The following is a 10,851-nucleotide window of genomic DNA, read 5'->3' on the forward strand; positions in this document are numbered from 1 at the left end:
CCCATACCAAATCTGGTATTGGGGTGCCGATTCCCTGCATCCCCGGGGCTCCAATATGAACCCCGGGTACTGCCAAACCAGCTCTCTGGGGTTTTCTTTGCAGCTACAGCTGCTGCCAACCCTCCCTGGGTCTGGGCAGCCCAGTCCAAGGAAGGCAGAACGAAGAATTTCCTCTGAGAAAGGGTGTCACACCATCTCCTTTTGGAAATAGGTGTTAAGGGCTGGGGAGGGGTAAATGTAGACATTTGTCTTTGAAGGCAAAGTGTACAGACATTGCCCAGGGCACAGTGAGTGCTTGCAATTGTATCCAAAGGCTGTATTTGAACAATGTCTGGTAGGCAGATTCTGCAAAACAAACCAAGCAGTGTGTGTACAGTATTTTCATTAATGTAGTACAAAAATATGCCTCAGTTGGGAAGTTGTTCTTGTGACCTGAGGACATGTACCCTGAGGGAAACACAGCAGAAGTCACCATGGGACACATGTTCCTCCTGGCCTAAATAGATTGCCCAATATGTGCATTGTTTAGATAATACTTGAGCAGCTGACTAGATGTGTTACCTTGTTATGCAAGGCTGTTGCTATATGTAATATGGTTGCATGTAATGTAATGTGGGGAGAATCCTGCAAATGTTTAGGTAATAGGAGTGCAGATGAACACACCACATATGGAATTCTGTAACAGGCATCTTAATTGCTCCACATACAATCACACATTGCACCCATTGAATCTTAACTTTTATAAGTCCACCTTAACACCTCCCAGAGTATTATGTAATGTCATTTCTGTTTAGAGTCCGTTCAGAACTGCAAGGTTCCTAGTGCACATAATATGAAGACACTACAGCTCCCTTTTTTGTAAATAAAAAGTACAGACAGCATTAGAATCATAGTTCCTCAATGAGTCATAGGGGCGCTTGCACTGGTCTGACAGATCGGGTGGTATGAGGCACTTGAGCTGTACCTTGATTAGACATGGATGATATAGGCTCAGATGCTTCATCTGGACAGTTAGGTGGAGTTGCCTCTCTTGTGACCGCAGGAGCTGATGAACATTGAGGTAGGTGTGACAAGTCCCAAATGAAAGAATTTCCGGGATGATGTGTCCTTTGCATGTTAGAACCCTCAAAGGGTCAACGGGTGCTAATTTTCCGCTTCCGTTTCTGCTTAACCAGTACTCAGTCCCCATTGTGGAAGACTGTTTCCTCGGTGCTTCAGTACGGATCAGCATGTGATTTCATTTTTCACTTTCGAGAAGAGTCTGTGACACAAACCTCATCGGCATTCATCGACACTCTGATGTCTGTTGTGGTAGTTTCGTTCTGATGGCTATCCCAAATAGCAAGGCAGCAGGACTCTCTTCATTTGTGGAGTAGGGAGTTGATCGATAGGCATAAAGAGTTTGACACATAGCTTGGTCTAGATGGATTCCTTCCATTTATGCTTGTTATCCTGTTGAGGGTGTTCATGAACTGTTCAACAACCCCATTGGCTTGGGGAAAGAGAGGTGCACTCTTTTGATGCTTGACATTGAGTTGATCAAGATTTACCTTGAATTTGTTGCTATGGAAAGGTCGGGCCACATTGTATTTGAGAATAGCGGGTATGCCCCAAGCTGCAAAGATGTCATCGTTGAATTTGTCATGGGTTGTCGTTGATAAGTCTTCCACCAATGGATAAAGCAAATATTCATCAGGGACTACCATAAGATGATGTCTATTTCCCAGAGGCCCAAGAAATCAACTGCAACCCTCTCCCAGGCATGCGCAGGAAGGTCAGAGATTGTCAATGGGTGACTACATCACCTTGTGGGCTAAACAGTTACAAAGGTGTCACACTTTCAGCTCTTTCTTAGCTCGTTCCTCTAGGCGAGGGAATCACACTTGGTCTCTTAGAGCTCTTTTGGTGGCAACAATGCCACAATGTTCTTCATGGGTCAGCTCAATGATTTGCTCACTAAGGCTCTAAGGTGTGATGATTCCCAAACCTTTTTAGGCTTATCCCTTCTCTGGCAATGAATAGCTCATCATGTACATTTTTGGACTGTAGCAGTGAAGCAAAACTGTAGGGATTTGATCTTTCCCCGGCTTATGTACAATCGCGTAGTCATACTCTGGCAGTCACACCCCCCTCCTCTCGATGCAAGGGAACAAACTAGGTTTGAGGTTTTCAAAGATAAAGTGCAATACCTCATAATCTTTCATGACAATGAATCGTTTTGCATGTAGAAATACATAAAAGTGTTCACAGGCACACACTGCAGCCGGATTCTCCTTTTCTGGCTGAGAATAGGCATGTTCTATTTCAGACTGCCATAGGTTATAATGTGTCTCTGGGCATTTGGATGGCCATTTGCTTGAGCAAGGATTGTCCCCAGCCCCACTGGGCTCGCATCTACTGTGATCTCAGTATGTAACTTGTGGTCTCATTTGCATACTGGCTGATAGGTCCCTAAAGATTTAGGCAGGGAGAGGTAACCTTTTTAAAGCTATGTTTTCCAATATAGTTAGTTAAAATTCAATGTCATCATTAAATTGGATTTTGAATAAACAATAAAATGAGTCCTTCAATGATATTTTTAGCTGATTCCGGCTAAAAAATTATCATGGTGGACGTGTTACTGTAAGCCGGTGTTTGTCCATGGGACAGCTAACTGTGCCTCAGTGAAAAAAGCTTTTGGGTCCTTTTCACCATCAGGACATGTACAAAATTAGTTTCTACATGTCCTACTTTTAAATATCGTACACCCTGTCTTACTGGGCAAGAGGGCATATATTAGGGGTGACATAAATATTTAAAAGATATTTTGACAGGTTGGATAGATAGTTTAAAAACTGCACAGCAAAGTTGCAGGAGCAGGCCTGAAGACGTTCTTTACACTGCTACAGTATTGGGTTGCACAAGTGCTGTAGTCAACAGTAGCATTTAATTTACAGACTCTGCGAACATACAGTATCGTATTCTTCGGATTTATAAGTCATTTAAATGTGACAATTGAGTGTATGCCAGTTCCTTTACTGCTGGGTGGCAGAAATAAATTGTGCAGATTCCTAACACCGACAAAAAGACTTCAGGCCAAAGTCTTGTGGAATACTGCGTAAATGATGATGATTTCCAACAGGCATTTTTCGTTGTTTTTCAGGACATTGGCAAAGCGCCACGCTTTCCATTATTTTTTTGGGACGAATGGCTTCTTAAGTTTACTAGAGCGGTAGGAGCTTCACAAAGCCATTTAATTTTAGTTAGAATGTCCTTTCCCTGACTCAATCAGGAGGGTGCAGAACATGTATTACCATTCAGTTCTGTCAAATGCCTTCTCAGTGTGAAGAGATAGGGCAAGTGTATATTTGTGAGTCTTTTGAGAGTTAAAGGAGGTGCTACAGTGTGCCCACATGATGAAGGAACATTGTTTCAAGAGTAAAACCTACTTGTGTGCAATACATGAGATGTGGTATAGCTTGTTTAAGCCTATAGGCCAGAATTCCCATTAGAATTGTAATATCTACATTGAGATGGGATAGTGGGCAAAAACTGCTATATTGCAATGGATCCTTACACATTGTGAGAAAGACAAAGAGGGCAGCAAGCGGTGCCTTATTGGAGAGTGATGACAAACTGCCTGAGTGTTATGCCTTTTGAAGTGTATCATAAAGGGATTCTATTACCTTGTCTTTTACCCACTTGCAGATTTCCCCTAGGGAAGGGAAGTTAGAGATTGTCTGGGAAATTCTGTCTTTAATGATCTCTTCTCCTACGTTGCCCTACCTTCTACATTGAATCACGGAAGGCACATATTGTGAATTATCTTCCTGAGTCATGCCCTCAGGCCATTGTGAACTATGGAGTCCTTTTTAGTATGTTGCAAAAGCTGCTGCTATCTCCTTATTCTTGATCCATCAGTCCCCATCATCATCTCTAACTTACACGGCTGTTGTTGTCTTTCTCTGCCTAGGATGTGTGGCCAAGAGCCTTCCAGCTTTTGCCTCCTGCTCATAGTGTCATGGTTTGAGTCTGTAGAGCATATGCTCCTCTCTAGTGATGTACAGTTTTCGCTGCAACTCCTCATTTGGTTTCTCAGTACATCCCTACATGATGGTTTTGAAGTCTGGCCCAATGCAGATTGAGGTTCTGCTTTATGTTTATTGACAAAATCAGTGCCCCTCATAATTTGCCTTCTAATTGGGACTTCGGCTGCTTCTCCGGAGAATCTCACCTATTCTTTATTACCATGTAAGTAAGTTGTTGTGCAATTTGAGATGTGTTTTTCCTAGGTGTGATTAGTAGAGTAAGATTCTGAGCAGATAAGGTTTCCATGTTGGTTTTCTCATGCTTCAGCCCATGGTCATGGGAACAAGGGAATGATTTGTACGGAAACACTCTAAAATTGTTCAGTGCAAAATTAACTGAGATGTAGTTTGGGAGTTCAGAAAATAGTACAGTCTAAATTGAGTGCCATTCACAGTGAAGATGAAGGCATTTTCTTTGTTTGTTGGATGCAACTGGGACCAGGTTTCAATGACTACCCTTCAGCCCACCACAACCAGATGAGTGGTGCCCTTCTCTCTTATGATTCTGTTAAGTCGGAGGAGAAAGGTTGTATTATTTTCAGCCAGGATGGAGTTAGAATCAACACTGATTGTTCTTGTATCTAGTATCATTTTGGCAAAGACAGATCTCCTTGTGTCGATTGTCAATGACTAAGTCATCATTGAACATGGGGTGGAATTTTTCAGTAGAAGTGCCACATTTCATCAAACTGATGAAGGGGGTTGAGTCAGGTTGGGTAGTCCTACAACTAAACATATGCTCCCCCATCCAATCTCATTTCACGATAAGTGGGTGTCTTGTAAGAGCAGAATGTCCGCATGTTTACAGAACAGGTATGATTTTTTTTTTTTCCTCTGGTAGATGTGGTTCATGAGACCTTTACTACCCCTCCATAATTAATTACTCAGTTGTTAGCTTTTCCCTACTATTCATCCTCAATTACCCTCTTACGGTATACTACCCATTAAGCCTCGCTCTCTCTTGTACTATCTCTATCTATCTATCTAGATATATCTATAGCTATCTAGTTTCTGGCGTCCTTTATATATGGATACAAACTGAATGATATATACATATACAAACACACACACACACACGCACATACACAGACACACACACTGGCATCAGCACTAGGAAAGAAGCTTCCTATAACTAAAAACCAAACAAAGAAAATTCTGTAGCTAAATTCCAGGAGATAGACAGTGATTTATTAAATAATAAAGAAGGCAGCACACCGCTTTCCTGACACGTTTAGGCTTCCAAATAGCCTTGGTCACAGGTGCAAAGAATTCTATTTGAAGGTGCCCACATGCTTTTAAAGACAGCACAACCATGTGACTGCCTCAGTCTGAATCCTACAATTACCAGAATGCAGTTTAAATGTCACATAACACTGGGCTACTCTGTATTATTGTTATATTGGCATCAATTATATCACTTCTCAACTCAAAACTCATTATAACCATTTTATTTCAGTGCACTTTACTGATATACAATAAAATGTCCCTATTTTGAAAGACATGAGGCCGCCAGGGTCCAGAATCAGCAGTGCCACCTCCCCTCGCAATCCCTTTCTCAGCCTCCACAGTCAATAACATCCATCACTCACATCATACAGAATGCAAATATGCTATTATAGCCCAATTATTGTTATTGCAAGTTTTGAGACAGTCAAATGTTATTAGTTTCATCTAATTTACAATGTTTAATGTTCTTTGGCTACTATGGCCTACTTGGATATTTAATATTTGTGAAAGGCCAGATTTTACGCTTACATGGCTGATGAGCTCATTAATGCAATATTCCTCTTAATGCTCTTTTTTCCTAACTTAATTTGTGATTCCTTTTCTGTCATCTCTTTTTAATGCTTAATATTATCTCTTTTCAATTAATAATTAAGTTGATATTGTCTTCTAGAATGATGAATTGTGTTTCCAATTATTTGGTGTTTACAGTGTTCTGTTTTATGTATAACACGAGCACACGTAGGGCCTGATTTAAGAAAAGTTGCGCTGCACCCAGTGAAACGCCACTTTTCTTGTGCTCCTTAGCACCCTCCTAAAGCCACCATGTGTACGCCATATCTAAGATACGGTGCACCACGGAGGTAGTATGGGGAACTAGCCTCAAAGTTTTTGACGCTTGTTAGGAGCTTTGCAGGATTTGCGTTAAAAAAAATGACGCTAATCCTGCAAAACCCATTGTGGCCCATTGTAAAGAATAGTGTGCTTCATTTTAAAGCCTGCTCTGAGCAGGCATTAAAAGTGGCAAAAAAAATGACGCAAAGAAATCTTTTAGATTTCTTTGCACAATTTTTTTGGAACCCCTAACCGCGGAAGATCCTCTTTGCATATGTTATGCCAGGCATAATGTAGCGCAAAGGGTTACAAAGTGGTGCAATGCTTGCATTGCACCAGTTTGTAAATTTAACACTGCGATTTTGGCCTCATTGGGCCACATTAGTGTAAAAAGAAATGACGCTAATGTGGAGAAGGCAGGCTGTGGGGGCTCTTAAATCTGTTGTCTTTTCTTTGTTGCCCTGGTTATAATTTAAATTGTGGAGTATACAAACTACAAGCCTCATGATCAAGGCTGTGACAGGTCGAAACATGTTATTTGTTGTCCCTGTTTTTTCGACAATTTAAACTCAGCACAACTGACTCTGGTGGTGTGCCTTGATTCTGTCCTCAGTGTGAATATTTGCAAGGAGTACTGTGGAGATGAATTGGCGGTGGTGCCCGGGGCACACGCCCCTGACTAATGGTTGCAGGGATGTTATAGTTAGTCTCATATTTCACTTGTTCAAAGCAATATAAATTCAGCAGTTATAGTTACCTAAGCTAGCTATCACTTACGCCCCCACAATGCACTGCTTATGACCTCACATATTACATCACTCATGACATCGTCAGTGACATCATTGATGATATCACAGATGACATCTCAAATGACATCACTGATGACATCATTCAGTGACTGTAAGTATGTTTTAACACTCTATAATTCTTAAAGACATATATCCTAAGGTTCTACAAAGCTAACTGTAGTATACTAGGTGTACTACTAATTCTAAGATACATTATGTGTATAGCTGTGTGGCAGTATGCATATGTAGATGTAGGTTCTATGAATAACAGAGTGGGTGCAAATGTGGGTGTATGGGTGAATGTGTATGTGAGTGGCGGTATATGTCAGTGGGTGTATGAGTGAGTTAGTGGGAGTATGGGTGAGTGCTAGGGTGCATAAGTAGTTTAATGAGTGAGTGATTCAGTGTATAAGTGACTGTACCTATGAGTAAATGGAATGATCAAAGGCTGTAAAGGTGATTGAGAGGGTGCATGAGTGAATAAGTGGGTCCATGATTGGGTGCATGAGTGAATGTATAAGTGAGTGAGATGGTGCATTAGTTGTGAGTGTAAGGGGCTAGATGCATAAGTTAAAGTGTGCGTGAATCAATGGATGAGTGTCAGCATGGGTGAATGAGTGGGTGCATGAGTGGCTGCATGGTTGAGCAACTGTGTTTATGAGTAGTTGTATGGTAAGTGAGAGGGTGCATGAGCTATTGTTTGCTTAAGTGACTGGGTACATGAAGTTCTATATGGGTGAGTGAGTGGCTGCATGTATGAGTAAATGGGTGAGCGAGTCACTGCGTGAGTGGGTCTATGGGTCAGTAATGGCATGAGTGGCTGTTTATGAATGAGAGGGTGCACGAGTGGTTGTCTAGGTGAGTTAGTGGGTGCATAAGTATCAGTGTGGGTAAATCAGAGGGTGGATAAGTGGTTGTTTGGGTGACTGAGTGTGTGTATGAGTGGGTGTGAGAGTGCTTGTATGGGTGAGTGAGTTTGTGCATAAGTGTGTGCATGGATGAGTCACTGCTTTAGTAACTCTATGACTGAGAGTATGGATGTGTGAGTAGCTTTATGGATTACTGTGTGGTTGTATGCGTGCTTGTATGAGTATGTGAATGGATCTATCAATGTTTTGTTATTAGGTGTATGAGAGGTTGTATAGGTGTGTGAATGGGTCTAGAACTGGGTCTGTGGATGATGTCATCAGTGATATCATCAGTGATGTCGATGACGATGTCATGAGTGATTAAATATCGGAGTTCATAAGAAGTGCATTGTGGGAGCGTGAATTATAGTTATATTAGTTAACTATAACTTCTGAATTTCTATGGTTTGTAGCAGTGAAATGTGAGCCTAACTATGATATCCCTGTATTCTTAGGTTTTTCAGTGAATTTCTAAGATTATTTTATTATATTTCTTAGCCATAATGCCTCTGTACCCTTAGGTTTTTACAGTTAATTTCTAAGGTTTACTGCTGCTGAGTTAAAATTGTATTTTAGCCCTGAGGGTGTGGGCAGATATAAAGAACCTGATAGGGAGCTGCATTAGCACATAGCATTTGGAATTGTCGGTACTCAGCACCGGCAAGGCACAACACATAAAGCTCTAATTGTGAGCAGAATATAGTGATATTGTAGTTAAATTTAGATTTCTTATTTTATTTAATTAAAAAAATGTTAGGTACTGCGCACCAATCGCAAACCTTCGCTCTGAGTGTGTGACTCTGGCGTAGTTTTGGTAGCAATAAAATACATCAATAACCAATTTAAAGGTTTACTTTTTGGTAAGAGGTGTAGGAAAGAACCCTCTTTTTGGCATGTTGCCCCCAATTTCTGCCTGTTTGTCAGTATGCTTGACTGTGTCACTGGAGTCCTGCTAACCAGGACCCCAGTGCTTATGCTCTCTCTTTTCCCAAATTTGTCACTAGATACTGGCAATCCAGTATTTCATCCCAAATTGGCATACTGGTGCCACCTTATAAGTCCCTCGCATATGGTACTTAGGTACCCAGGATATTGAGGTTCCAGGGGATCCCTATGGGCTACAGCATTACTTTTGCCACCCAATAGGGAGCCCATGCAAAGGCTTCTACAGGACTGCCATTGCAGCCTGTGTGAAATGGTGCATGCACCATTTCACAACCATTTACACTGCACCAGGTCACTTATAAGTCACCTATATGTCAGGCCTTCCCACCCTGAAGTCTGGGTGCAAAGTACCTGTGTGTGAGGGCACCCCTGCACTAGTAGAGGTGCTCCCACATCGTCTAGTACCATTTTCCCAGACTTCGTGAGTGCCAGAATGCCATTTTACACGTAAGCTGGACATTGGTACAGCTTCACAATGGTAACTCCAAATATGGCCATGCAAGGTGTCTAACGATTAGCAACTGTACCACAATACTGATTCTGGTATTGGTTGCACAATTCCATGCACTCTGGGGGCTCCACAGTGTACCCCATTACTGCCATACCAGCCTTCTGAGGTTTTCCAGGCAGCCCCAGCTGCTGCCACCTCACAGATAGGTTTTGCTTGAGCAGCTCAAGCCCAGGAAGGCAGAACAAAGGATTTCCTTTGGGAGAGGGGTATTACACCCTCTACCTTTGGAAATAGGTGTTACAGGCATGGAAGGGGTAGCCTCCCAGAGCCTCTGGAAATGCTGTGAAGGGCACAGATGCTCCTTGCATGATCCAGTCTACACCGGTTCAGGGACCCCCAGTCCCTGATCTGGCATGCAACTGGACAAAGGAAGGGGAAGTGACCACTCCCCTGTCCATCACCACCACAGGGGTGGGCCTCAGAGCTCCTCCAGAGTGTCCTTGGGTTTTGCCATACTGGATTCAGAGTTGGTAGGACACTCTGGGAGCATCTGAGCGGCCAGTGCCAACAGGTGATGTCAGAGCCCTCCCCTGATAGGTGCTTACCTGGTTAGGTAACCAATCCCCCTTTCAGGGCTATTTAGGGTCTCTCCTCTGGGTGTTTTTTCAGATTCAGATTGCAAGACTCCAGCAGGAATCCCCTGCATCCTTTACTTCATCTTCTACAGACAGAACCACAGCTGACCCCTCCAGGAACTCTACAAACTGCAACAAAGAAGCAAAGACGACTCCTGCAACATTGTATCTTCAGCTCCTGCCAGCAACTGCAACTGTTTCCAGGTCATGAATCCTCTAAGGATTGCCTGTCTTCAACCTGCACCAGAAGAACCAAAGGGGTACGGAGTCACTTTCCTGTTTCAGCAGGCACCTCTCTGCAGCGGCTACTTGTGATGTGGGTCCCCTCTCCAGACGACAAGCCTGGATCCAGCAACAGAGGTGGTGGACTAAAGTGACTCCGACAGTCCCAAGGTCCAGCTGTCCAACCTTGGGGGATGTAAGAGCTTGCCACCCCAAGCACGACAGTACCCCTGTGCACCGCATGATTTGCAGCTCAGCAACCTTCCATGAAGTTCTTCATGCACAGCACAGCTTTGTCCCGCATCACTCCTTCCTGTGTTGCACAGCTTCCTGAGTCATTCTCCAGCTGCGAGGGATCCCTTTGTGTCATGCTGCATGGGCCTCATTTGCACCTTATTTGTCCCCTTGTTGTGGGAATCCTGGGCATGCTGCCTGGACTTCTGATGGCTCTCTGAGTTGCTGAGAACTCCCTCTGTCGCCCCCTCCTGGGATAAGGCCACCAGGTCCCTCCTGGTCCTGGGCAGCACCAACTTCTGCTAATCGCGAGCTCTGCATGTGCAAATGCTTGCTGGCAGAATCCAGTGACGTAAACCAGACTGCAATCATCCATCCGGAAGGGGACGTCTTCTGCACCAACCAGGAACCCGCATCCGTCTTCTTGGGTGAATAACTGACTTTGGGGGTGATTCTGACCTCGGCGGTAAAAGGCCCTTACCACCGGTCAGAAGACCGCCATTCTACCGCCGCGGTAAACCTCCACGGTCATTCTGACCTCCA

The 10,851-nt window shown here is 43.3% G+C and overlaps 1 protein-coding gene across 1 annotated transcript in view; it reads left to right on the top strand.

Annotated features, from left to right (window-relative positions):
* LOC138259276 (nicotinamide N-methyltransferase-like) overlaps positions 1-5,969 on the top strand; it is a 199,628-nt gene extending 193,659 nt beyond the window's left edge. The window contains exon 7 of the mRNA XM_069206896.1: positions 5,965-5,969. Coding sequence (XP_069062997.1) covers positions 5,965-5,969 — 5 coding nt within the window. The remainder of the gene's footprint in view (positions 1-5,964) is intronic.
* The last annotated feature ends 4,882 nt before the right edge of the window (positions 5,970-10,851 follow it).

This window comes from Pleurodeles waltl, chromosome 2_1, assembly GCF_031143425.1.
Source record: "Pleurodeles waltl isolate 20211129_DDA chromosome 2_1, aPleWal1.hap1.20221129, whole genome shotgun sequence".
Taxonomy (NCBI): Eukaryota; Metazoa; Chordata; class Amphibia; order Caudata; family Salamandridae; genus Pleurodeles; species Pleurodeles waltl.